At 40.2% G+C, this 26,453-nt stretch overlaps 2 protein-coding genes and 1 long non-coding RNA gene across 3 annotated transcripts in view; 1 reads left to right on the forward strand and 2 right to left on the reverse strand.

The window, feature by feature from the left end:
• LOC306661376 (voltage-dependent L-type calcium channel subunit alpha-1C-like) overlaps positions 1-26,453 on the reverse strand; it is a 448,729-nt gene that overhangs the window by 402,552 nt on the left and 19,724 nt on the right. Inside the window, exon 2 of the mRNA XM_079140354.1 lies at positions 24,510-24,638. Within this exon, the coding sequence (XP_078996480.1) occupies positions 24,510-24,584 (75 nt within the window). The 5' untranslated portion in view covers positions 24,585-24,638. The remainder of the gene's footprint in view (positions 1-24,509; positions 24,639-26,453) is intronic.
• LOC306661381 overlaps positions 1-26,453 on the forward strand; it is a 448,014-nt gene that overhangs the window by 349,000 nt on the left and 72,561 nt on the right. The window lies entirely within an intron of this gene.
• On the reverse strand, positions 1,361-2,191 carry LOC306661258 (NADH dehydrogenase [ubiquinone] 1 alpha subcomplex subunit 5-like; the record flags this gene model as incomplete). The annotated part of the gene is made up of 1 exon (XM_079140115.1): positions 1,361-2,191. The coding sequence occupies one exon, from the start codon at positions 2,189-2,191 to the stop codon at positions 1,844-1,846; it is 348 nt and encodes a 115-aa protein (XP_078996241.1). The 3' UTR covers positions 1,361-1,843.

The following is a 26,453-nucleotide window of genomic DNA, read 5'->3' on the forward strand; positions in this document are numbered from 1 at the left end:
AACAGAAATATTAAATCTGACAAAAGTGTAAAAGGATTCTTCCAGATGCTCTGTAGTAAAGAAACTACAAGGCAAGGATAGAATCAGGGGATAGATCATGTCAATCATTAGCCTTAGAAGAGAAGAGAGAGGAAGGAGTTCGTCCAGGTTGCTGGTGGTGGGAATGATGAGGTATGGTTGGATTTGATGCATTTTTTTATGTAAAAATGTTTGTTAGAAAATTAGCTTAAAAGCATCCATGCACACATGCTTCAGGGTTATATATTCTGAATTTATCAAATACACTGTATATTTAGGTAAATGTTAGAACTGGAAAAGGAAGTTATAAATCATCAATGCTGTTTCTCTTACAGAGGGGAAAATAGGCCATCTGAGAGGTTAACAACTTTCCTCACTTTAGTCACTGAACTCACAATGGTGCTGCACTGCAGGAATGAGAGCCCTGGGTTTGACACTCCCTTTTGACACTTCTGCTTCCCCTCCACAAGGCTCTCCCTTTTCCATCTGACTGCTAAGAAGTAAGCCAATCTACCTACTACCTAATATTAATCTAGCATATAGAATATAGCTTTATGAGGGAGAAATATATCAGGAAAAAGGAAAAATACTATTTTTTTTCTCTTTTTGAACAACTCAGAAGAGACAACCCATACATTAAAAAAAAAAAAAAAAAAAAAAAAACCCAGACTGAGAAAGAAGAACTATCCATCTATGAAGGAAAAAAATAAATTGAACTGGGTATTTGGAAATAATGGGGAGCTAGGAAGAAAAAGTGAAGATGGATGCAAAGTAATCTGATTTTTGTCAAACCATGAGCTTGCCACCTTCCTTCCTTGAACAGCATTTGTCTTCGACTTGATACCTAGCTGCATCCATACTAGAAACAGTGAAAACTACTTAGCGATTCCACTCTGAAATTATACCCATAAAACTAAGATGTTTTGAATATAAGTCCATGTGTGCCAGGTAAACTTCAGAAACTCCTCTCTTTTTTAAAAGAAATTCTACCTCTATCCTGAGGTAGTTGGGTTGATCAATAAAATTAAAGGCTAAGGGCCAGAAAGCTAACTTCCTTAAATAAACAAAAGAAAAGGTTTTTCCAACCACCTCTGTAACAATAAGAAATTTTTCAAGTATTAAAAATCAATCACTTCAACTGTACAATGAATTCTAATCAGATGGTTTTCAAGGCTAATGAAGTAACAACAAAATGTGACAAAATGAATAAAATATGGAAATAGAGAAAATAAAGTAAATAATTCAAATGCAGCCTAAAATAAAATGATATTTGTAATGGATTTGAAAGTCATTATAGAATTATATATTTAAATTTTACTTCACACATAAGATCATAGCCAAGGAGGTCCACAATTTAAAATTTTATCACAAACTATTTTTGCCATTATTCTCATAACTGAACATTTTCATGCTTACTACTTCATCTCAAACAGTGACCAGTGAAGTTGTTTAGACAATAATAATAAAGTACTTTTTCTCTTTTTTTTTTCAGGATAATGAAATGAAATTAAGTAACATGCTAAGGATACTACTAAAGAGACTTAAGCCTCTGATTTTGGCCTCTGAAATAAAGATCTGTAGGAATTTTTCTAATTAACTTTCAGATCTTCCCACAATCTTTCTGTTTAAAGAAATACCATCTTTGAAATAATCTGGACAAATACTCTACAAATCAAAAACTGATTCATAAGATCCTAAACACTAGTCTCTTCAATATGTCCTGTGTCAGTTTTCTTGATTATGTCAAGAACATGGAGACATTTTTAAAATAACAGAACATTTAATTACATCAGTTTCCCATCAGCCCGCAGAAGACATATAGTGATTATATTGGCCATTTCCACTGGTTGGCAGGTGGCTCTTTCACTAATGGCTCCCATGGTTTCCACTGCAGCATTTTTCTTGTCAGACTTAGTTCATTTTCAGCCTGAAGAATCACCTTTTCTATTTGGCCAAGTTGAAGTTGGTCTTCTAATTTTTTAACATCTGATTCCGCTTTAACCATACCCAGTTTCTCATTTGTAATCTGTTCTGTATATTTTCCATGTGCTGCATTTTTAGGGATATGCTCAAGAACATCAAGAATCTTTGCATACAATATTCTTAGCCTCTCGTGTGGATTCTCACATACAGCCAACCCCACAAGACCAGTGGTCTTCAGCACACCCACCATAACAGCACCGACGGATTTGATGCATTTTTGAAAATCAAGTTTACAGGTTTCCTGAAGTACTGGTAGTATAATTGGATAAAAGAGAAAAGGATTATTACTTCAATGGTTTTATCCTGAACAACTGGATTGTGGTTCTGCATACCCAGTATCTGGAAGCCTGATGGGAAAGAGTTTAAGTCCAGGTTTAAGTGGCCAAGATATCAAGAGTTCTATTTCAGACTCATTAACCTAGCCATCTACAGGGAAATATTGAGTAGGCTGGTGGAACCATGAGACTAGAAGCCAATAATCTGGAAGAATATGAATTACTGTGATACCCTATCATTCCATTCCTGTGAATAATTAGAAAATAAGGCTTCTGTACTATTTGGGGTCATTTAGAACCTACAATCATTGCTGCTAACAGTTTTAATGCTGACCTGTAAAATACTCCTGCCTGCCTCTGTGGTGTGGCATACTAGTGAACTGCAAGGTCTTTTGGTCCTCAGGAGTACAATTTGAATTCAATCCAGGAGCTTCATTAACTGGGGCAAGGTATCTACCTTTAAGGTCCATTCTCTCATCTATTAAATGGTGGATATAATTCTAATTATGGGGTTTACACACAGGCTTGTGTATTTTGTAGCTTACCCATACATGCCTGGTTGAGGGAGTATGTGGAGGCTGAAATCCAGATCACACTCCCCAAACCTGTGAACTATATGGGACTGTGTATTCCTGTGAAATGAACTTTTTCATTCACACAAGGATGCAAGAACATTATTTTCTTGCCATAACTTACATCCTTTTGTAGGATTCTTGTGAAGACCATCAGATATAATACATGTGAAATATTCAACAGAATACCAGAAATGAAGCAGGCACTAATAAACAGACCTACTTTATTTTATTCTATTTATTTATAACTATTCTATCCCATCTCATCCCACCCCATCTTAGTCCATTCCATTCTATTTGATTTGATTCAATTCCATTCCTGTCTCTCCTAGTGTGGAGGCATGGCTGTTAACAGGTCCTTCCGCTCACTAATGAGAACATATAAACAGGTAGAAAGACCTTGATCAGGAAAGACTTCATTAAGATACTAATGAGGATTGGGTTTATCCAACATATTCTTATGTTTTTTAAAAACATAAGGAGATCAAGATGACTGTAACTGTTTTGCATGTCTGAATCTAACCATCATTAAATCTTAACATTAATTTTTAACTAGTCAGTTTTCAGGAAGCATTGAATGAAATGTTATGTAGAAAGCCCTTCACTCAGGGTTGGGCACGTGATACAAGCTAAATAAATGTTACAATTTCTCCTTTTCTTTCCAATGCTGATTCCTTATCAATTATAGTCTGCATATATTATCTCAAAGAACTGAGAGTAGAGAAAAATGACATTTACAATTTTGAATATAAAACCCACATTGGCCCATCTCTTACTTCACTAGGGAGAACTTTTCGCTGCCTTCCCTGGCTTCTACTATAGCTGGGAATTTCCATGCTGCCTTCCAGAGAACCAGGGATTAAGAAATTTAATTAAAGACTCAGAACATATTCTTCAAAGTCCCTGTACCTGCTTACAACACCATTGAGGTCACCAAATCTGCCTTTAGTCCATCTCCAGCAGGGACAGGAAAACCTGATTTTTTTTTTTTTTTTGTAAGGACAAGAAGAAAGGTATGTGTTTGCCATCCTACCGGGTTAATGTAGGCTTGGTAAGAGTTGAGAGCACAACTTGCCCCCTCTAGCTGGCAGGGCTGTGTCCCCAGGATTATGCCCTGATGCCATTTCCCTGATGATTAATTAAGTAAATTGAGCACTTTTGTATGTATTGTTCACTTGGACCTTTCTTGTGAAGTTTGATTTAAATCTTTTCCCCACTTTTCCATTGGGTTATATGCTTATTTCTAGGTGGAAGAAATTCTTCAGATATTCTGGAAACAATACCTTTGTTGAATAGCTGTTTGCAAATATCTTGTCATTGGGTAGTCCTTTTTTCACTTATGGTGTTATGGTGTTAGTGTTTGGTGAAACAGAAGTTCTTCATGTTAATAGAATTTCAGAATAATATGATCAATAACAGTTAACATTTAATGTTAGTTTACCATGTTCTCATAAACCTTGCTCATTTAATTTTCACACTAATAAAATGTTAAATGGGAATAAATGCAGATTAGAGAAGTTGAGAAACTTTTCCAAGTTGGGAAATAGCAGAGGCTAGTTTCATATCCAGCCCTTCTGCTCCAGAGCTGTGTTCTATGGTTTTTGCTATACCACAGAAGGTGCTAGTATCTGTACCAGGGACAGTATTCAGTTTTTGCACATCTTTTGATTAACTTGCACAATATTTTTCAATTGAACTAGTTGCCAATTTTTTAAAATTATTGATTTATGCTCTCATGTGTATTATTTCCTTTCTTCTGCTTGCTTTGGATTGAATTTACTCCCTATTTTCCAGTTACAGTATGAGTTTAGATTACTAATTCAAAACTCTCTTGTTTTTTAATATAAGTATTTAATGTTATAAATTTTCCCATAAGCCTGGATTCAAGTCCATCTCACAAATTTTGGTTTGTTGGGTTTTCACTTTTTTTTTATTCAGTTGAAAATACTTTCTAATTTACTTGATGGTTCTTCTTTAATTAATGAGTTGTTTAGAAGGACACAGTTTAATTTGCAAATGTTTGGGAATTTTCCCAGGTAACTTCAATTTTTAGTTTAATTGTAGTCAGAGAGTAAAATATGCATTACTTCTGTCCTTTTAAACAACTTAAATTTGTTAAATTTGTTTTATGGCTCAAAATATGGTCTATCTTGAGCAAGGGTATTGAAAAGAATGCATTTTCTTCTGTTGCTTATTGGAGTATTCTTGGATGAGTTGGTTTGCAGTACTTTCTATATCTTTTTTGATTATATGTCTACTTGTTCTCTAAATTACTAAAAGTATTAATGTCTCTTAATGATTTTTTGAGCTTATGATTGTGTGAAAATGATATTCATTCTGTGGAAACCATACTTCAAATTTTGAATTTTGATCTTTTCTCAGGCTAGTAGTATATATCATTAATATTATTTTGTCATGTGGCAGAGTGGCAAGGAGCAAAGTTCCAATCAGCCATGCAATCATGGGGGCAAACAACTAATATTTTACAATGTCCTGTGTTGTTTCTAAGTTATGATGTTTGATAGGTTAGGTATATTAAGTACTTTTTCAACTTATAATATTTTTAACTTGCGATAGGTTTATTTGGTTATGACCATCACAAATCAAGTAGCAGCTGTAATTTGTTCTTGAAGATCTATCTGTTTATTCTTTTAGTTCTAGTAGTTTTTACTGAATGGTTTTGAAAATGCTCACACACACTTTAAGATTACAAGGCTATTAGATCTTCTCACTGAAGTGACCGCTTACAGTGTCCTCCTATGTCTCTGGTAATGTTCTTTGTTCTGAAGTCGACATCATTTCAGCTTTCTTTTGATTAATCCTTTACTTATATTCTGAATATGTCTTTATATTTAAGATGGGATTCTTATTTATTGGAAGAAAATTTTACTGTAGAAAAGGTCTCTTCAAATTAGCATAAATTAAATGAAATGCCAATGAATCGTTTTTTTAAAAAGTGGGTTTCTTGTGAAAACCATATAGTTGAGTTTTACCTTCTTTTCTAATCTCACAGCCTCTGCCTTTTAATTGAAGTATTTAGATCATTTACATTTAATATAATCATTAATATATTTGATTTTTAAATCTACTATTTTACTATTTGTTTTCCATTTATTCCCATCTGTTCTTTGTCTCTCTTCTTCTTTTCCTCCTTCTTCTGAATTGATTATATTTTGTGATTCTGTTTTATCTCCAATATTGGTCTACTAATTATATACAGTTTAAAATTATTTCAGTGATTTTTTAGGCTTTACAAAATACATCTTTTTTTTCCACTTTATTGGTTCATTTTAGTTATATTTGATAGTACAATCCATTTTGATATAATTGTACAAGCATGGCAGAATACATCTTTAATGTGTCACATTCTACTTTCAATATTACATCACTTCACAAAAACCTGAAATGATATAACTCAGGAGAAAACAGGGAAAACTAGTAAACATTGTAAATAGGAATAATTTCTTGGCTATGACATCAAAAGCACAGGTAACAAAAAGTACAAATAGATAAATTTGATTATAGCAAACTGAAAACCTTCTAAACAGAAAAGGAAACAATCAAGACTGAAAGCAACATGAAGAATAGGAGGACATATCTGTAAACCATACATGTGATAAGGATTTTGTCCAAAAATAGAAGAGACTCCTACAAGTCATTAGTGAAAAACAACAAAAAATGTTCACAGCCTCATTATTCAGAATTGCCAAAATGTGGAAACAGCCCAAGTGTACATCCACAGATACATGAGTAAACAAAAGATGGTTTATACATACAGTGGAAAACTATTCATCCTTACCAAAGAAGGAAATCCTGCCATTAGTGGCCATATGGGCAGACTTGGAGGACATTATGTTAAGTAAAATAAACCAGATACAAAAAAAAACAAACCAAAAATTGCATAATCTGTGAGAAATTTTAAATTATCAAACTCATAGAACCAAAGGGTGGTTACCAGGGTCTGCAAGGAGGGGAAAACAGAAGGATGTCAGACATAGGGTAAAAAGTTTTCATTGTGCCAAGTGTACAAGTTACAGAGTTCTTTGTACAACATAGAGCCTGTAGTTAACAATAGTGTATTGTGTAATTAAAATCATGCTAATAGGATAAATCTTACATTAAGTGCTCTTAACACAGAAGAAAAAATAAAATTTAAAAAAAGGAACAGAAGCAGAAGGAAACTTGGAGGCAATGGATACATTTATGGTCTGATTGTTCTGATTGTTATCTTAGCATACTCTGTAAGTTAAATATGTAGGTTTTTTTGTACGCCAATCATACCTCAGTAAAGAAGTTACAAAAATAAACCAAAATCATCACACATAAGTTTATCATCCTTAGAAACCATAACCAATACTTTATTGAATTTCTTGTAATGATTTTCTGAGGAGTGTGTGTATGTTTGTGTTTATAAGTATGCATGCCCAAATACACAGTTTGTGTGTTTTGTTTATATAAGTTGATTCCAAAAAGTGTGTTTTCTGTAGGTTGAAATGAAGAAAAAAAAGATATTATTCTTGTTTGGTAAAAATGCCATTATTTGCAGGGTGTGTGTGTGTGTGTGTGTGTGTGTGTGTGTGTGTTTGTGTGTGTGTAAAATAACTTGATTTTACTTTTGAATGTTCTTATAAGTGCATTATAGTTATGTATAATAGTGGAATTCATTTTCAATAATTATACATGCATGAAATATAATATGCATTCTTCAGTACTTCCTCTTTCCTTCCCCTCCTATTTCTCTTCTTCTAACTAACTGGTATTCCTTCTATTTATCTATCATTTTTATGTGGTGCTTTATAGATATGTATAAAGGTGGAATTTACTATGGAATATTCATATATGCACATAACATAATTTGACCTATTTCATTCCACAGTTCTTCCCTTTCCCCATCAATACAATAATATCAGGTGATTTCAACATTCCTCTCCCACCAATAGATAGGTAATCAAAACATAAAATAAGGACGGTATATTTTTAGTTTGCCATTAAAGCTGGTTTCTTCTTTCAGCTATATTATTTCACAGGAACAGCCAAGACAGGCGTCTATATGTGATTCCCATGGAATACAGTTAATTTCAGAAAAGATGGACCAGTTGTTGATTCTGAGCACCAAGGTTCTCCCTTTTGCAAGTAACCTACATCCCTTTGTGTTTATTATAAGAACAAATGTGTATTTACACTGATCACTGTTAGATATAGAATAAAAACAAGTATATGATGTTCTTAATATGCATTTCATTTTTTCTTTCTTTCTTTCCTAGAAAATACTTTGGAGAAAAAAAATGGGCTGTATTTTGTCTGACTGGAGTTATATACGTCATTCCTCATCCCATCTTCTGTAATTGGGGTGATTGTCTTTCTTTATGGATGTGCAACTATTGAAGAAGATATTCCCAGGGAAGGCAGTTTTAAAGAAAGTGTCGATTCCCAAATGTCAGTAGTGTGGAGTGTCTTAGTTGCAAGTACATTTCACACGCTTCCTTCCAAACTCCACATTCTCTGTCTTCCTTTTCTGGCCACACATGTAACTTCCCTCCAGAGAGATTGGGGAGCTACAGATTCTGGGAATGGCTTCACAGCCATGCTGGGTGTGGCCCTCTTCCTTCCCTAGTGGAGTTTTTCCCCAGTGCCGGGGTCTGGGCAGGTGAATAATACTGGATAGGAGGAAAATACCAGAGAAATGATTTTTTCCCTCTTCATGACATTTTTCTCTAGTTTCTCATAAGACTCAAGACAGGGTGTATAGAACAGCATTGGATAGAAATCACATGTCTGTGTGGTCAAACATTGTTGGAATAAAATGTTGTGTGGAAGCAAGATGTTCTAAAACCAAAGAAGGTCAGTGCATGGTTCAGGAGTCAGAAACTGCAGGAAGTGACAGGCCCCATGGCAGGGCTCTTGGAGAGCTGAGATAGACCAAAGGCTGCTCCTTACAGGCGAGAGACAGCCTACAAAGGAAACAAGCTCTTTAGGGCTGACAGGGTTACATATTAGCTGTGTGACTGGACTGTTCACTCCATTAGTCTTTGTTTCCTGGCTATAAAACAGTAATAATAAAGGCTAATTCATGGTGTTGTGAAGATTAAAGGAGACAGTATCTGGCACATAGCTGAGACTCAATAAATAATTACTAAATGAATCAAAATATATGGAAAAAGTACAAGAGACAAAAATGCTTAGCTAACATTTAGAACTATCATTGCAAACTGATGAATGGTGAGCATATTTTAATATTCTTTTGGTTGCAAGTGATAGAAATACAACTTGAACTAGATTGAGCAAAAGAGAATTTATTATAAGGGTTCCAGAGTGACTCAAGGAACCCAGTGCAGGCATGTGGATAGCCAAAGGATTCTTGGGGTCTCCTGTTTATCTCCTTTCTCTGGTTCTTTCTAGTATTTATTGGTTTAACTACAGATTTTCTCTATTTTATGTATACATTGCTGCAGTTCACAGATATTATCAGAGCTTTATACTCAGTTGATCTCAAGTAAGGAAGTCCTATTGGCTCAGTTTGACTTAAGTAGAGATCCTGTATCAATCAGTGGTGGCCCTGGGCACAATCAATCTGTAGCAATGTGTATTCCTCTGGTAGCCAGGTGGATTAGTAGACTGGAAAGATTATGGGTGCCCACAATACTTAGGGGCCATAGTTGGGGATATAGTGGCATCCTGAAGAAAGGGCCCAGAACTGTACTTGTTGAGGAAACAAGTACACCAGTGGGCAGGATCCAGATGGCTGTTTTTGCCACTCCACTCTACAGAAATAGTCTTAAAAATCAAAGTAGCATTGATATCAGTATGCAGAATAAAGTTAAATAACTTGGTGTAAGAGACAAAAGCTTTTATATTTTTGGTATAAAACTCTAGTATCATCTGTCAAGTGTTCTTGATTGGGAGTTCTGGAACCTTTGTGACAAGAAATTGATTATTAGGGTTCTATTTGGTTTTAGGGCTACCTTATCCAGCCCAGATAGCATGAAGGAAGAAATAATACTCAAATACCTATCTTTTGCCAGGCATAGTGTTAGGTGGTTTTTATATACTAGTTTTTTACTTCCGTAAGAGATCAGTGTTGTAAAATCTGTATGTTAAGTAGTGTTATTTCCACTTAGAGTGGAGAAACTCATTCCAAGTAAAATCACCTAAATTGTCCATGTTCAATTGCTAATAATTTTCAGGGATGGGAGGTGAACTATTTTGCCTCCTGTTTTAAAGGCTTTGCCTTTTCCAATGAACAGTGAAGTTTTCTGAAGGCTCAAACCCTTCCTGGCAGCCCAGTAGCTTCACTGGAGGCTGCCTGGGTATGTTCTCAGAACACATGGCTCTTGTTTTTCTTCTCTAGTTGTGATTCCTGGATGTCTGACCTCAGATTGATCAAAACAGGAAAACCCCATAGTGTTCACGGGGAAACAGGGCAGTGTGGTGAGTGGGGTGCCCATGTGCTGGGTCACATCAGGACTTAGAACTTGTGCCCTGGATCCCCATATGGGAATACATGTGGCAGCAACCACTGCACCTGGAAATGGCCACGGCCTGCACATGCTACAGAGTCTTATGTCTAGCTGGAGGCACGCACACCACACATTCACACACACTCACGTGTGTAGGGATGCACACGTGTAAAATGCAGTTGTTACGGCTGATGTGTTGTGGCCCTCGGAGCATGTCATACTCTACCACCTAGGAAGAGAACCCACAGGTGGGTTTTGGGATCAATTTAATGGGTTATTCTTTAATGAACTATGATGAAATAGGACAGTATTACATTCATTACAAACAGGAAGGACAAATGTTTAGTGAGATGTATTTCAGCAAAATAAGTGTATTTGTGAGGGTAAAGTGTGAATGTATTTGCATACTGATGTCTCTTATGTTTTTAAAATTGTAAATAACAGTAAAGAAAGTTTGAAATTGACTAATACAAAATTTAAATTTTAGTTGTTGGTTTTCAGACTCAGGATAGACTGTGGTAAATTGGGAAGATGTAAATAATAGAAATAATAAGCATTTTTAATGTAAATATCTTTTTAAAAAGAACTGCTCTTTAAACATAATTGTATATTCATCAAAATCCCAATATTTATTTTTCTTTTTTTATTGTACACAAATGGGATACATGTTGTTCCTCTGTACATGGAGTCAAGGCATACCATTTGTGTAATCATAAATTTACAGAGGGTAATGTTGTTTGACTCATTCTGTTATTTTTTCCCTTCCCCCACACCCCTCCCACCCCTCTTTTCCCTCTATACAGTCCTTCCTTCCTCCATTCTTACCCACCTCACTAACCCTAACCCTAACCCTAACCCTAACCCAAACCCTAACACTAACCCTCCCACCCCTCATTAGGTGTCATCATCCGCTTATCAGTGAGATCATTAGTCCTTTGGTTTTTTGAGATTGGCTTAACTCACTTAGCGTGATATTCTCCAATTTGATCCATTTGACTGCAAATGCCATAATTTTATTATTCTTTATAGCTGAGTAATATACCATGGCATATATATACCACAGTTCCTTTATCCATTCATCAATTGAAGGACATCTAGGTTGCTTCTACAGTCTGGCTATGGTGAATTGAGCAGCTATGAATATTGATGTAGCTGTATCTCTGTAGTATGCTAATTTTAAGTCCTTTGGGTATAGGCCGAGGAGTGGGATAGCTGGGTCAAATGGTGGGTCTATTCCAAGTTTTCTAAGGAATCTCCACACTGCTTTCCAGAGTGGCTGCACTAATTTGCAAACCCACCAGCAATATATGAGTGTACATTTTTCCCCACATCCTTGCCAACACCTATTGTTGCTTATATTCTTGATAATCACCATTCTAATGGGGTGAGAAGGAATCTTAGGGTAGTTTTGATTTATATTTCTCTTCTTACTAGAGATGTTGAACATTTTTTCATATATCTGTTGATTGCTTGTATATCTTCTTCTGCGAAGTGTCTGTTCATTTCCTCAGCCCATTTGTTGATTGGGTTATTTGTATTCTTCGTGTAGAGTTTTTTGAGTTCTTTATAGATTCTGGAAATTAGTGCTCTATCTAAAGTATGTGTGGCAAATATTTTCTCCCACTCTGTAGGCTCTCTCTTCACATTGCTGATAGTTTCCTTTGCTGAAAGAAAGCTTTTTAGGTTGAATCTATCCCACTTATAGATTCTTGCTTTTATTTCTTATGCTATGGGAGTCCTGTTAAGAAAGTCTGATCCTAAGCTGACATGTTGAAGATTTGGACCTATATTTTCTTCTATAAGATACAGGGTCTCTGGTCTGATTCCGAGGTCCTTGATCCATTTTGAGTTGAATTTTGTGCAGGGTGAGAGATAGGGGTTTATTTTGATTCTACTGCATATGGATTTCCAGTTTTCACAGCACCATTTGTTGAAGAAGCTATCTTTTCTCCATTGCATATTTTTTGGCACCTTTGTCTAGTATGAGAAACTGTATTTATTTGGGTTTGTGTCTGTGTCCTCTATTCTATACCATTGATCTACCTGTCTATTTTGGTACTAATACCATGCCGTTTTTGTTACTGTTGCTTTGTAGTATAGTTGAAGTTCTGATATTGTGATACCCCCTGTTTCATTCTTCCTGCTAAGGATTGCTTTAGCAATTCTGGGTTTCTTATTCTTCCAGATGAATTTCATGATTGCTTGCTCTATTTCTGTAAGATACATCATTGGGGTTTTAATTGGAATTGCATCGAATCTGTATAGCACTTTTGGTAGTATGGCCATTTTGACAATATTAATTCTGTCTATCCAAGAACATGGGAGATCTTTCCATCTTCTAAGGTCTTCCTCAATTTCTTTCTTTAGTATTCTGTAGTTCTCATTGTAGAGGTCTTTCACCTCTTTCGTGAGATTGATTCCCAAGTATTTTATTTTATTTTTGAGGCTATTGCAAATGGAGTTGTTTTCCTCATTTCCCTTTCAGATGTTTCATCGCTTGCATATAAAAATGCTTTAGATTTATACGTGTTGATTTTATAGCCTGCTATTTTGCTGAACTCATTGATGAGGTCTAGAAGTTTTCTGGAGGAGGTTTTTGGATCCTCTAAATATAGAATCATGTCATCCACAAATAGCGACACCTTAAGTTCCTCTTTTCCTATTCGTATCCCTTTAATTTCTTTAGTCTGTGTAATTGCACTGGCTAGATTTTGAGGATAATGTTGAACAGAAATGGTGAAAGAGGACATCCCTGTCTTGATCCCGTTTTTAAAGGGAATTCTTTCAGTTTTACTCCATTAAAAATGATGTTGGCCATGGGCTTAGCATAAATAGCCTTTACAATGATCAGGTATGTTCCTACTATCCCTATTTTTTCTAGTGTTTTGAGCATTAAGGGGTGTTGTATTTTGTCAAATGTTTTTTCTACATCAATTGAAATAACGATGTGATTCTGATCCTTAAGTCTACTGACATAATGGATTATGTTTTTGATTTACGGATGTAAATCATCCGTAAATCCATCCTTGCATTCCAGGGATGAACCCCACTTGATCGTGGTGCCCGATTTTCTTAATATATTTTTGGATACAGTTTGCCAATATTTTGTTAAGGATCTTTGCATCTATATTCATCAAGGATATTGGTCTAAAATTTTATTTCCTTGATGTGTCTTTACCTGGTTTGGGTATGGGGGTCATATTAGCTTCAGAGAATGAGTTTGGTAGGGTACCCTCCTTTTCTATTTCCTGGAATACTTTGAGAAGTATTGGAATGAGTTCCTCTTTGAAGGTCTTGTAGAACTCGACTGAGAATCCGTCTGATCCTGGGGTTTTCTTGGAAGGTAGGTTTTTAATGGCTTCTTCTATTTCATTGCTTGATATTGATCTGTTTAAATTGTGTATGTCCTCCTGGTTCAGTTTGAGAAGAGCATATGTCTCTAGAAATTTGTCAATGTCTTCGGTAGTTTCTTTGGTTGGAATACAGATTTTCAAAGTAGCTTCTCATTGTGTTCTGTATCTCTGTGGTGTCTGTCATGATTGTGGCTAAGGGTTTGTCTATTTTGTTTACTTTCTCAAAGAACCAACTTTTTGTTATGTCACTTTTTTGAATTGTTTCTTTTGTTTCAATTTCATTGATTTCAGCTCTGATTTTAATTATTTCCTGTCTTCTACTACTTTGGCTGTTATTCTGTTCTTCTTTTTCTAGGGCTTTGAGCTGTAATGTTAGGTCATTTAGTTGTTGACTTTTCATTCTTTTCTGGAATGAGCTCCATGAATGAATTTTCCTCTTAGTACCACTTTCATAGTGTCTCAGAGATTTTGATATGTTGTATCATCATTCTCATTGACCTCTGAGAATTTTTTTATCTCCTCCCTGGTGTTTTCTGTTATCCATGTTTCATTCAATAGCATATTATTTAGTCCCCAGGTGTTGAAGTAATTTGTTTTTTATTTTGTCTTTGATTTCTACTCTCAGTCCATTTTGATCTGATAGAACACAAGGCAGTATCTCTATTTTTTTTGTATTTCCTAAGGGCTGCTTTGGGGCATAATATATGATCTATTTTCGAGAATGTTCCAAGTGCTGCTGAGAAGAAAGTGAATGTGCTCTTTGATGGATGGAATATTCTATATATGTCTATTAAATCTAGGTTATTGATTATGTTATTGAGTTCTATGGTTTCTTTGGTTGGTTTTTGTTTGGAAGATCTATCTAGTGGTGACAGCAGTGCGTTAAAGTCGCCCAGAATTATTGTGTTGTGGTCTATTTGATTCCTGAAATTGAGAAGGATTTGTTTGCTGTACAGGGGTGCACCATTGTTTGGGGCATAAATATTTACTATCGTTATGTCTTCCTGATTTATGGTTTCCTTAAGCAGTATGACATGTCCTTCTTTATCCCTACTGACTAACTTGGGCTTGAAGTCCTCTTTATCTGATATAAGGATGGAAACCCCCACTTTTTTACTGAATCCATGTACGTGGTAGGTTTTTTCCCATCCTTTCACCTTTAGTGTGTGGATGTCTTTTTCTATGAGATGAGTCTCTTGCAGGCAGCATATTGTTGGGTCTTTCTTTTTAATCCATTCTGCCAGTCTATGTCTTTTGATTGATGAGTTTAGGCCATTAACGTTCAGGGTTATTATTGAGAAATGATTTGTATTCGCAGTCATTTGGCTTATTTTTGGTTTTTATGTTGGCTTGGTTTCTCCTTTGAGTGGTTTTTCTCTAAGGTATTTCCTCCCTTCACTGACCTACATTGTTGTTTTTCATTTCCTCCTCATGGAATGTATTGTTGAGGACATTCTGTAGTGTAGGCTTTCTATTTGTAAATTCTTTTAACTTTTGTTTATCATGGAAGGATTTTATTTCATCTTCAAATCTGAAAGTTAGTTTTGCTGGGTATAGGGTTTTTGGTTGGCAACCATGTTCTTTCAGAGCTTGAAATATGTTGGTCCAGGCCCTTCTAGCTTTTAGTGTCTGGGTTGAGAAGTCTGCTGCTATCTGTATTGGTTTACCCTATGTGTAATCTGATGCTTTTCTCTCATGGCCTTCAAAATCCTATCTTTATTTTGAATGTTAGGCATTTTCATTATAATGTGCCTTGATGTGGATCTGTTGTGATTTTGTACATTTGGTGTTCTGTAAGCCTCTTTTATTTGATTTTTTCCATTTCATTCTTAAGGCATGGGAAATTTTCTGATATATTTCATTGAATAGTTTGGTCATTCCTTTGGTCTGTTTCTCTGTGCCTTCCTCAATCCCAATAATTCTTAAATTTGGTCTTTTCATGATGTCCCATAGTTCTTGGAGATTCTGTTCATGATTTCTTACCATCTTCTATATTTGGGCAACTTTATTTTCAAGATTCAATATTTTGTCTTCATTGTCTGAGGTTCTGTCTTCCATGTGGTCTTATCTTTTGGTGATGCTTTCCATTGAGTTTTTTATTTGGTTCATTGTTTCCTTCATTTCAAGCATATCCATTTGGGTTTTTTTTTTTTTTTTTTTGAGAATATCTCTTTGTTGAAATGATCTTTTGCTCCCTGCAGTTGCTCTTTCAACTGCTTGTTGGTATTATCATTGATTGCCTGCATTTGCTCTCTTATCTCATCCTTTGCTTTGCGAATCATCTTAATCATGTATAATCTGAAGTCCTTTTCTGACATTTCTTCTACCATACTGTCATTGGATTCCTTTAATATCCAATGACAGAATATTAAAGGATATGATTATATTGGATCATTTGGATGAGTTGAACTATTATCTTCAGTATAACAAACAGATTTGCAATAAGGTCTGCAGTTCTAATGGAGGACAAAGAGGATGCAGAGGCTTGTAGGATGTAGCTGTTAATGGGATAAGAAAAGAATATACAGAAGTTCTAGATAATAGAAAGTGTGAGAGTGTAATCAAAAGAAATTAGATGTTAGTATGCAAAAAGGGAGAAAGAGACTCTGAGGGAACAGAGAAAAGAGAGCAAGAAAAGTAAAGAAATAAAAACTTAAAATTTTTCAATAAGGAGAAGAACGAAAATCTACACTATAATAGTCATATAGTATTCAGACCTCCCAGTCTTCCGTAGCCTGATCCATGAGAGTTACCTGACAATGAGTTTAAGTCTCCAGCAGGCATCTCAGGATGGGATTTGCCCCACCTAAAGATCGAAGCTATATGGCTTCCAGGATTATCCAAGATGGCTGCTCTGGCTTCGAAATGTGTTGGCAAATGGGGAGCTGCAGCTCAGGGTGTGGACATGGTCAGCTGGAGGTCCTGGAGGCGGGATGCGGTTGGCAGGGGTCCTGGAGGTCGGGTGTGTTTGGTGTGGTTGTGGGATCCTGGAGGCTGGGTGCAATCAGTCGGTCTGGGGTCCCGGTGATGGGGCTCATTCAGTTGGTCTGGGGGTCCTGGTGGCAGGGAGCAGTCAATGTGAGGGCCCCAGAGGCAGGGAATGATCAGTCAGGCTGAGGGATCCTGGAGACCTTTCTCAGTCAGTCCGGCCAGGGGTCCTAAGGGGCCTGGCTGTTGTCTCAAAATGGCGGCAGCCACGTGTATTCAGACCTGCAGGTACTGTGACAGAGAACTTCCAGGCAACAGCAGGCAGCAGGCGCTCCACTGGTGATTGGCGATTAGTCTGCTGGCAGCTGTCAATCGGGAGGTGAACCTTGGGTGGTGGGTGATGGGTAGGTGAAAGGCAGGCGATGGACAGGCAAGAGGCAGGCAAATGGCGGATGATAGGCGCCTGACAGTAAGGAATCTGCTCTCAAAAAAGGCATCGATATGCTGGCAGACTGCAGGTCATCACAGTAGACAAATGGGGTAAACATCAGGGGATCGATAAGCAGCAAAACTGCCTCACCAAGAAATAGATATCCTCTGCTTGAAACCGGAGTTACGGAGCGACAAGGAATGCGGCCTCCCTCTAGTCCACCATCTTGGCTCTCCAGCCTCTCTTTCTTGATGCTGGTTTCTCCCAAATACTTTGGGATTATGGTTGATTTTTCTTTGTGATAGAGAACCCAGTTCACACCTCTCTGGATAAAGTCCTCCTCCTAGAGGCCTCTCTGGGGATCACAAAAGAAAGACAAGTTGTGCTGTAGGTAGACTGGGCAGGTGGCTTCTTTTTGAGGCGTACGTCCCTGTAGGGAGGGTGCTCTGCCTCCCAGAAACCATAGCCAAAGCCAAAGAGCATGATATCAAGTGCCCTTGCTTCTTAGTTGTGAGCATTCACAAATGATCCCCAGTAGAGTAAATCCCTAAGGAACCAGGGGTCCCAGGTTGTGGCCCCAGGTCTCTCCTGTGGCTTGTATCTGTTCACCCTGAGCTTGGAGACTCCCTGGGCTGCTCTCACTTCCTCATATCTCACCCCATCTGGAGATCTGCACTCCTCAGGGCTTGTTCCTTTGTCATTTGATCCCCACCTGGTTTCTTCTATTTAGGAATCCCTCAACATTTCTGGTTCACTTTAAGGACTCTTTCAGGTTTGTTTGTTTTCCTATCCCCAGCGGTTGTATGGATTTATTCTTTTAAAAATATACCTTGGCCTGGAATATAGCTCAGTGGTAAAATGCTCATCAAGCATGCAAGAGGCAATTCCCAGTGCTGCCAAAAATAAAAAAATTATCTTTTGTCATGAAGAACTTTAGGAAAGGAGAGGAGATGGGCCCAGGTGATCATTCTGAGATCTGTGTCCAACTCTGTAGTTAAATGTGGCATGGACTTGAGGATTGCTGTTGAGTGGCAGCTTACCCTGGCCCTTGTGTTCTGATGGTTTATAATCTGAGGGAGGTGGTGATGTCAGATTGATATTTAGGGATTGTACTAGTGTGATATAATGCATTTTGAAAAACAACTAGATTTAGGCTTATGGAAGGTGTTTTGCAGAACACAGTGAAGGTGGGGCTATTGGATAAAGGGTCCCAGACCTTCACGAAAGGGACCCCAGGGAACAGAAAAAGGTTGTGCCTGGTATGTAAATGAAAAGAACTGAAATAGACAAGGAAAGACAAATTTTTTTTTATTTACCACCAGGGACTAGGTAGAGCCCCAGAATGCTAGGCTGTGATTAGCAGGAAAGTAAGAAGTTGGAGGCAGATGAGATTATCATCAAAAACATGATGAGAAGGAGAAACAGGCTCAAAATCAACTCAGGGCACTATAACAAACATCTCCTTCCCCAGCATTCCAGAGGTGGTGGTGGCCTTCCAAGAAGTGTGGAGGCTCAAGGCTGACTTCAGTGAGGATAAAAGTAAGTACAGGTGAATGTAACCACCTAACACAACAGATGGCACACACTGGTATAGCAATCAACACCTATATTGGTTTTATGGGGAAAATGAGGCTCAGAGAAGGTAGATGTCCTGCTCAAGACCACAAAGCCATCATGCTACAAACTTGATTTGGAAGATGTTCAGTTTCTAAGACAGGGTGCTTTCAGGATTTTACTTTGATCCCATAATGGCTTTGGGTGGTTACCAGCAGGTATCAGTGTCCAACACATTGCTCATGGAAAGTTAATAAAAATAACAATGAAATGAGCAGCTTCCTAGTCAGGGAGGGGTAGTGGGGGGAGCACCCACTCTGTCCTTTCTCACTCTCGCTACTCACTTCACGTTCTTCTACACCCAGGTCACAGGTCATCATGCAGGTGTGTATGCGTGCACCTGTGTCCTCAGACACCTACTTGAAGAGCAGCAGCACTTCTTGTCAGGAGATCTAAAAATTGATCTCTGTGGTGTCATTCAGGGCAATTTTTCCAACACCTAGGAAAGGAAAGGAAGAGGAAATAAGTGACCCATGAAAAGAGGATTCCAATTTCCAACCATTGTTCAGTGGTTGGGGTTCCAGTGACCCAGGGATTGACTGACCTATAACCTAGAGTCTCCTGATGTGATCTGGCTGGCACCTGTGGCCCTACACAGCCTCTGACCTCACTGTGGACACACATAAGAAGAATTGTGTCCTTGGCCCTCAGCAAAGGTCCCAACAGTCAGCAGGAGCTGGGGCTGACAGCAGTGGAGGCTGTGACCAGGACCTGCTCCTGTGCAGGGACACAGGGCTCACTGTCTTCTTTTCTTTGTCATTTTAGCTCCTATGTCCAAGCAAACTTCCAAATTTATTTTAAAAATATTTTTAATATTTTTTTAGTTGTAGATGGACACAATGCCTTTCATTTTATTTATTTTTATGTGGTGCTGAAGATGGACCCCAGTGCCTCACACGTGCCAGGCAAGTGCTCTACCATGTGAGCCCCAACCCCAGCCCCAGTTCTGGGAGTTTTGGAATGCTGTAAAAATGAATGATCCAGAACTTGGACAAACTTAATTCATCCCTGAAATCAGAGGCCTCCCCGCTCCCTCCACCATGCCATTTAAAGCTATGCCAATCCTGGAAACCGGGCCCTTTAATCAGGAGTCAGGGGAGCTAGCTCTTTTCATCACAAAGGTTTGGACCCATGAACCTTCAGTCTTTCTGCAGTGAGCAAGTGGGGAGTGTGCTTAGGCTCCTGGCCAATGTGCAGTGCTGGGCTGGGGAAGTGCTGCCCAGTCTGAAGGGGACTCAGCAGGAGCTCCAAAGAGGCTGCAGAAGTCTGGATTGGGGAAGGAGAAGGAGCTGTGGGCATCTGTGAGGGAGGCCCCAGGAACTGCTGCACATTCGAGGAGACACTACCTTCCTCCCTTTCTCCCTTCCCTCTCTCTTCTTGCCTCTGGGTCCTTAGTTTCTGAATGCCATTGGGTGGAGGATAATTCACAGGCCCTTAGAGTCACAAAAACCTAGTCTTGGACCCTGAGAAGGAAAACATTTTGAGCTGTGTCTCCTGCCCATGACCAATCACTCTGAAGCACAGAGGGAATTCTTTTGGGTGACATTCCAATTCCTGCAACTCTGAAGACCAGTCAAGAGCAAGAGCAAGAGGAGAGGGAGCAGCGTGGCTGGGAATGTGGTTCTGGGAGCAGGGAAGAGATGCAGTAGGGGGCAGAGGATGTGGAGTGGGGGGAGGCTGGGGGAGGGGAGCTCTTTCTACCTGTATCCCAGTAACTGCATAGATGAAGAACAGCATGACAATCAGAAAGGCCATGTAGGGCAGGGCCTGGAAGGAAGCACAGAGGATGTCAATTAGGTCCAGTGGACAGTCTGGCTGGATCCCTTCCCAAGGAGCCCTGTGTCCCCATCTCTGCAGTCATCAGCTGCTGCCTGACTTTGGGCAGGGGCACTTCCAAGAGCCAGAAGTACTGGACACCTGGGAGACAGACTGAGAAATGGGCATAGATTTCTTATTCTACCAATTTAAAAAAAAATTATGATTTGTTTTAGTTATATAATTATATAAAACATTAGGATACATTTTGACATAATCACAAAAGCATGGAGAATAATTTGCTCTAATTCAGTCCCAGCCCGTCTCTCATCCCCACCGCAGTAGCTTTTTTTCTTTCTTTTTTTTTTTTTTTTTTAATTTTTGTTTCTTTTTTTTTTTCTTTTTTTTTTTTTTTTTTTTTTTTCTTTTCTTTTGCAGTGATGGGGTTGGAACTCCAGACCTCACACATGCTAGGCAAGCATTCTGCCACTAAGCTCCATCCCAGTCCCTAGCTTGACTGTAAAGCAGGCTTTTGTGTAAATGGATGCAGTGCAATACTGCTATCATAAGAAGAGTCGAGGTGGAGCAGAACCTCCTCTGTCTGCACATAAATATTTGCATGAGGAAGGAGAGAGTGGTGGAGAATGCACTTCACACTGGCCATTATCACCAGGGGAGAGAGGTGGAGAAAGGCAGGTCATGCCCCTCTTTTTTCAGCTGACTTTTGCTCCACCAGTTTGTTGGGGCAGGTTTTACTGCTGTGAAAACACTGCACAAGGAGAAATGTGAAAGCTCCTGGTCTTGAGTCCTGATCCTGCCACTTTCCAGATACAGGAGCTTGGGCAAGTTACCGAAAGTCTCTGAGCCACAATTTTCTCATCTGACATGTGGGAACAACAATGGCCTCTTGGAACTTTATGGTGTTTAAATGACTAGAGGCCTACAGAGTGCTTGGTGCACTACCTCGCGGAGTCACGTGCCACACATTTATTCACTCAACATATTATTTGACAACTTAATTTTCCAGAATCACAGCCACCTCTCCTGGGGATGCACCATGGCCTCCACACCAATTCCTTTTGTGGCATCCTGGAGCCCACCATGTGGGATCCTAAGAAATGCATCACCAGTGGCCACGGTCCACCAGATGGCACTGCGAGTTCACTCAATGCTTTTCCCACCAAGCCACACTGGGTTCCTCATTCAACTGCCATTCCTCACACTCACCCCAGCCTGTTGCCTCTTTCCAGCCCAGGGAAATGGGGGAGGGGCGAATGGAGGGGGTTGTGCTATATGGGCACTTCCAGCTTTTTACCCTAGGGATCAGCGACCAGATCAGCCCCCAGTTCTGCTTGCATTAGGACTGATGATTCAAGTCCCCAGAGAACTGCCCCTCCCCCAGCTCCTTGTTAGGTGGGGAGTCAGCCTGGGCTTGGCTGGAGGAGCAGTGGTTCCCAGAGTGCAAGGCGGGGCCTTGCCTGCTGGTCCAGCAGATGGTCTCTGTGGCCCTGCCTAGAGGGGAGTGACTTTGGAAGGGGACTCCAAAGCAAGGAAGCACTGGGCTAGAGACACACGTGGACCAGAGATCAACCTCAGGTCCTATCTGAGGCCTGGACTGGCCAGGACAGGGGACATGGAGATAGTTCTTTGGAGATGATATTTCTCCATATCCTGGGGACTCTGAGAGTGATACTGGCACAGGAGGAGAGAGGCCTGTCTTCTGTGCCAGGCCAGGGGAGCACAGTTAGGGACTTTTGCAATCATCTCCAAGGAATCCCAGGGACTGCGGGGGCGCCTGGCTCTCCTTGCAGTGCTTGACAGAGTTCCACTGAAGAATGATTGCAGAGACTCATCCTAAAAGGATTGTATGCCAGATGTATGCCTCCCTAGCTTGGATGTTATTTTGTGGAGTTTTCCTAATGATATATTACTCACTTCAGTCTGAGGATCTTGCTAGAGGTGATGGGAATAATTCTACAAATTTCCAGAAAAACATCATGGAGACAAAAACACATGTTGAAACCCTGTGATGTTAACCTCACTACAGGAGAATGTTTTTATTATGTTAAAAAATCAAACACTGCATTTACTGGCACAGCCAGAACCTGTTGGGGCACAGAAACTTATAGATAACAATGTTTCCCCAAGTTCTAAGCACAAAGCACCTCCCACAGTAGCTACTAGATGTGGACTAGTTTATTTTATCTATGGCAAGCCCTTAGAGAAGGTAGATATAGATCTCCCCCTGTCTCCTACAGGGTGGTTTAATCCATATGATGGTTTTGTTTATGTGTGGTGGTAAGGTAAAAGAATAAGGTTTCACAACATTCCTTCCTTCCTACAAAGAATATGTCACCCCTATAATAAACGTTGGTACATAATAACCATTGGGACTTCTGCCCTCCTGTAGCCCTTAACTCAGCAATTTAGATATTAACCAGATGGACCTAGTAGAAATGGTCACATGAGATTATTTGTCTATCGCTTTAACCACGAGAATAATAATAGTCTTAGGTCACATAGAGTTTAGATATTAAGGAAATAAACATTGTATTAGCTCATTGACATAGTTAGATATGCTTAAAACAATTGTGATTAGGTAAGGATGATCTGTAAGGTTACTGTTTTCTCATAATCCTTCAGTAAAAACAATTTCTGCCTATGCTTTGGAAATTTCTTTGATTTTATTAATCACAAGCCTGTCATAAAAGCCTGAAGAAAAATGTATATAAACCCAGCCTTCCCCAGAATAAAGTGGGATTGATTGCACCAGAACTAGAGTCTGTGTCTTTCATTCTCCATCCATCACCGACGCTGTCTCCCCGCGCCCCGTTTACCAGTGTGGAACGCATGGACTCCTGCTAGGGCTGGACCCCGGCAAGGGGACTAACAACTTTGCTTCTCTTTAACTTCACACTTACATAACACTCCTCAGGGCTGCCAGGGGTGATTGGGAGCCTGTTTTTACAGGTGGATGATGACTGAAAGGAAATTAACCTTGTAGTAGTTAGGCAATCCTGGGGCCCTTCAAGGTGGCTACTTTCCTGGAGTGGAGTGACACCAGGGTCCCTTAGAATTTGGCTAGGGAAGATACTGGTCTATTGGAGATTGAGAATGGGTTCTTATTCCCCAGTGTTGAAGATTAAACACCCTGGAGATGCCAAGGAAAGCATAGAGAGCAAGTTTTATTTAAGAAAGCAATAGAGACAGATTTCTCAGAAGAGAAGTGGGACTTCCAAGCCAAAAGTCTATGGTAGGGGTGCAACTTGCTTTTTTTTAATAGACCCCAGAATCCCTCGCTTTAATTATTATCTTCCCTTTCTTCCCCCATATACACCATTGAGAGCAAGAAGGAGCAGGAGCACAGAGGTTGGTAGCAACCCATTTTTCTCTCTTTGATAACTCGTCTTCATCCTCGCTCATCCTTCGTTATCTACACTGACTGCCTGACCTTTGCCTCTGTTCAGTTTGCTGAGAAATGCAACATACGCTGTCCACTTAGGCCACCCAGGGCTGCTGGAGAGTTGTTTTTTTTGGCAAAGAAAGTATGTGGGGATCAGCACAGTGGGCCCATTTTATAGAATATTCTCTTAACCTTGTGTTCCCACCATCCTCATCTGTCTGTCCCCTAACAGGGACATAACCAGGGAGGGTCAGCAGACATGACTAGGAGATTCTGCAACTGCAAGAATTGGAGGGGACCAGAGAGGTTAGCAGATGATCTAGGCCTGTTTTTTTCTTATTTGTTCCATCCCACAGAACCCCTTTGTCCAGGAAATTCTTGAAGAGAAATACATAAATGAGAGGAGAGAGCAGAACCACCTCAACCTCCTCTCTCCTCCCACCCTCTGTACCTGGCCTTCAGGGAAAGGTGGAGACCCAGGCATTGGCTTTTGAAAACTGCATATCTAGTTTTATCCTTCATTTCAGAAATGAGAGCAAGGCACCCCATGGGAAGTTGTGCTCACATAGCTGCTGAGTAGCAGAGGAAGGACCAACCCCAGTTCTTCGCTTCCTGTGCCAGCTCTGGTCCAGGGAGTCACAGAGGAGGGGACAGGGGACACCAGCTCAGCCCAGGATCCCAGAAGGTTTTTTCCTCTGTATTGTGAAGGTGGCCTGGCTACCTGGAAGGACTTGATGAAGGTCCACAGCAGGGTCCAGATTCCCTTCCCACAGCTCAGCAACTTGACCAGGTGCATGATCCAGAAGAGGTGGAAGAAGGTGATGGAGATGCAGTAGTTTTCTTCGGCATTCTGGAAGCCATTGGCAACAGGAGGTACAGTTAACACAGTAAGAGACGTGTGGGACAGGAGGGGGTACTCTAAGAAACAGTCTCTGACTGTGGACTCTGTAGAGCCAGGCTGTGCCTAGGCCCTGAGCCTGTGGTCCTGATATTCTATCCCTCTCTCTTCCCCTTTATTCCTAGTTCGTGATGCCCTGCATGTAGCAACAGAAATTTCCAGAAGGAGCTACTATATACTTTGGAATCAAGGCCCACATCTGGCTACCCTTGGTGTTCCTGGCTCTGCTCTGTCTGGCTCTGCTGAGGGTCCTAAATCCTGAATGATATCTGCAAGGAGGCTGGGTGGTAGCTGTCCCTATTGTTGCATTCAGGGGTCCTGATGGGTGGGGTGGATTGCCCACTAAAGGGGTTTCAAGCCCTGGTTTTTTTGGACTCCAGCTTTTCTCTTGCATCACCTCCCCTGCTTCCCACAGCCTTTGCCCCTGAGTGGATACAGGGGAAGGGGCTGTGGAGTAGGGTGCTGCTGGTGCTGGGCAAGGGTCTGGCTTGCAGAACTTGCCTTCCTCACAGGAAGGAAGCTGACAGCCTTCTACTACCCTCTTCCCCGGGGCTTCTCGGAGGCTCCAACCCTGCCCTGACTGAGGAAGACCCTGGAAGGGGTGGGGACACAGGACAGGGGAGGTAGGAAGGTGTCACTTGCAGTGAACCCTGGAAGTCAGGGCCTTGCTCTGTAAGGACCAAGGGATCTGTTTAGGTTGGATCATCTCTCTCCGTGGAGTTCTGGAGGGAAGGGGAAGAGAAGGGGTCAGCATGGAGGCCAAGGGAAGCCGGGGTGGGCTTCTGACACTTGGGTTGCTGGGGGCTCACCTTCAACTGTGGGACCTGGAGGAACCTGAGGATGTGGGCATGTGCCTAGCCAGGGCTATAAAAACAGGACAGACTGCCCTGTCTCCTTCTGCCCCCAGATCCAAGAACAACAGAAACTGACCTCCCTCTTCCCGTAACCCCCTGCCCAGAGTAGCAGTAGGCTGTGCTGCAGAGCCTGGAGAGCTGGTTCTGGGCAACCCTCAAGCAAGCCAATTCCCACTTCCCAGAGCTAGTGCAGCTCACCCAGCCCTGCCAGCACCAGGAGAGAACCGGCCCTCGAGTTTCCTGTTACTGTTCCCATTCCAGGTTCTCCTCAAGGAAGTGGGGGGTCTCTGGTGGCCCCCTCCACCTCCCTTTTCCTCTTAAGTTTTTGAAAAACAAAAATATGTATTAAATAGACATTTACTTGCAACCTGAAACTATTTCCCTGGTAACAGATTTCTCGGTAAATTATTTTTTAAAATTTCCCATAGAAATTAGTAGAATTTCCTGTTTTGGGGAAATGGTGGTTTTATAGGGTGAGGTTAGGGAAGAGGAAGCAAAGGATGCTCCTCTAGTCATTTACAAAAATATTCTAAATCTCAGCTTCTGTTTCATGAAGACTACCAGCTGCTGGGTCAGTCTTCATGCCTGGAGGGAGTGGGGTCACTAGGATTTGGCTAGTGGACATAGAAACACAGGTAGACAGGCAGAGTCTCTCTCTCTCTCTCTCTCTCTCACACACACACAGGAAATTTTTCATCAAACACCTAACTTCCTTTTCCCTAGGTGTGTGACAGTTGTGATCAGGTCTAGGTATCTTCTGGCATCTTCCTGCACTCCCAGCTAGTCTAGTGAGGATTCCTTGTATTGATAAATAAGGAGTTCTGTGTTTCTGGAATCCAGTGAGATGGGAACTGAGAGAGCAGAGGGAAGTATTCTGGACTACCTATAGTGTCAGGGGATAAGGCAGAGTTCC

Source organism: Sciurus vulgaris, assembly GCF_902686455.1.
Source record: "Sciurus vulgaris genome assembly, chromosome: 5".
NCBI lineage: Eukaryota > Metazoa > Chordata > Mammalia > Rodentia > Sciuridae > Sciurus > Sciurus vulgaris.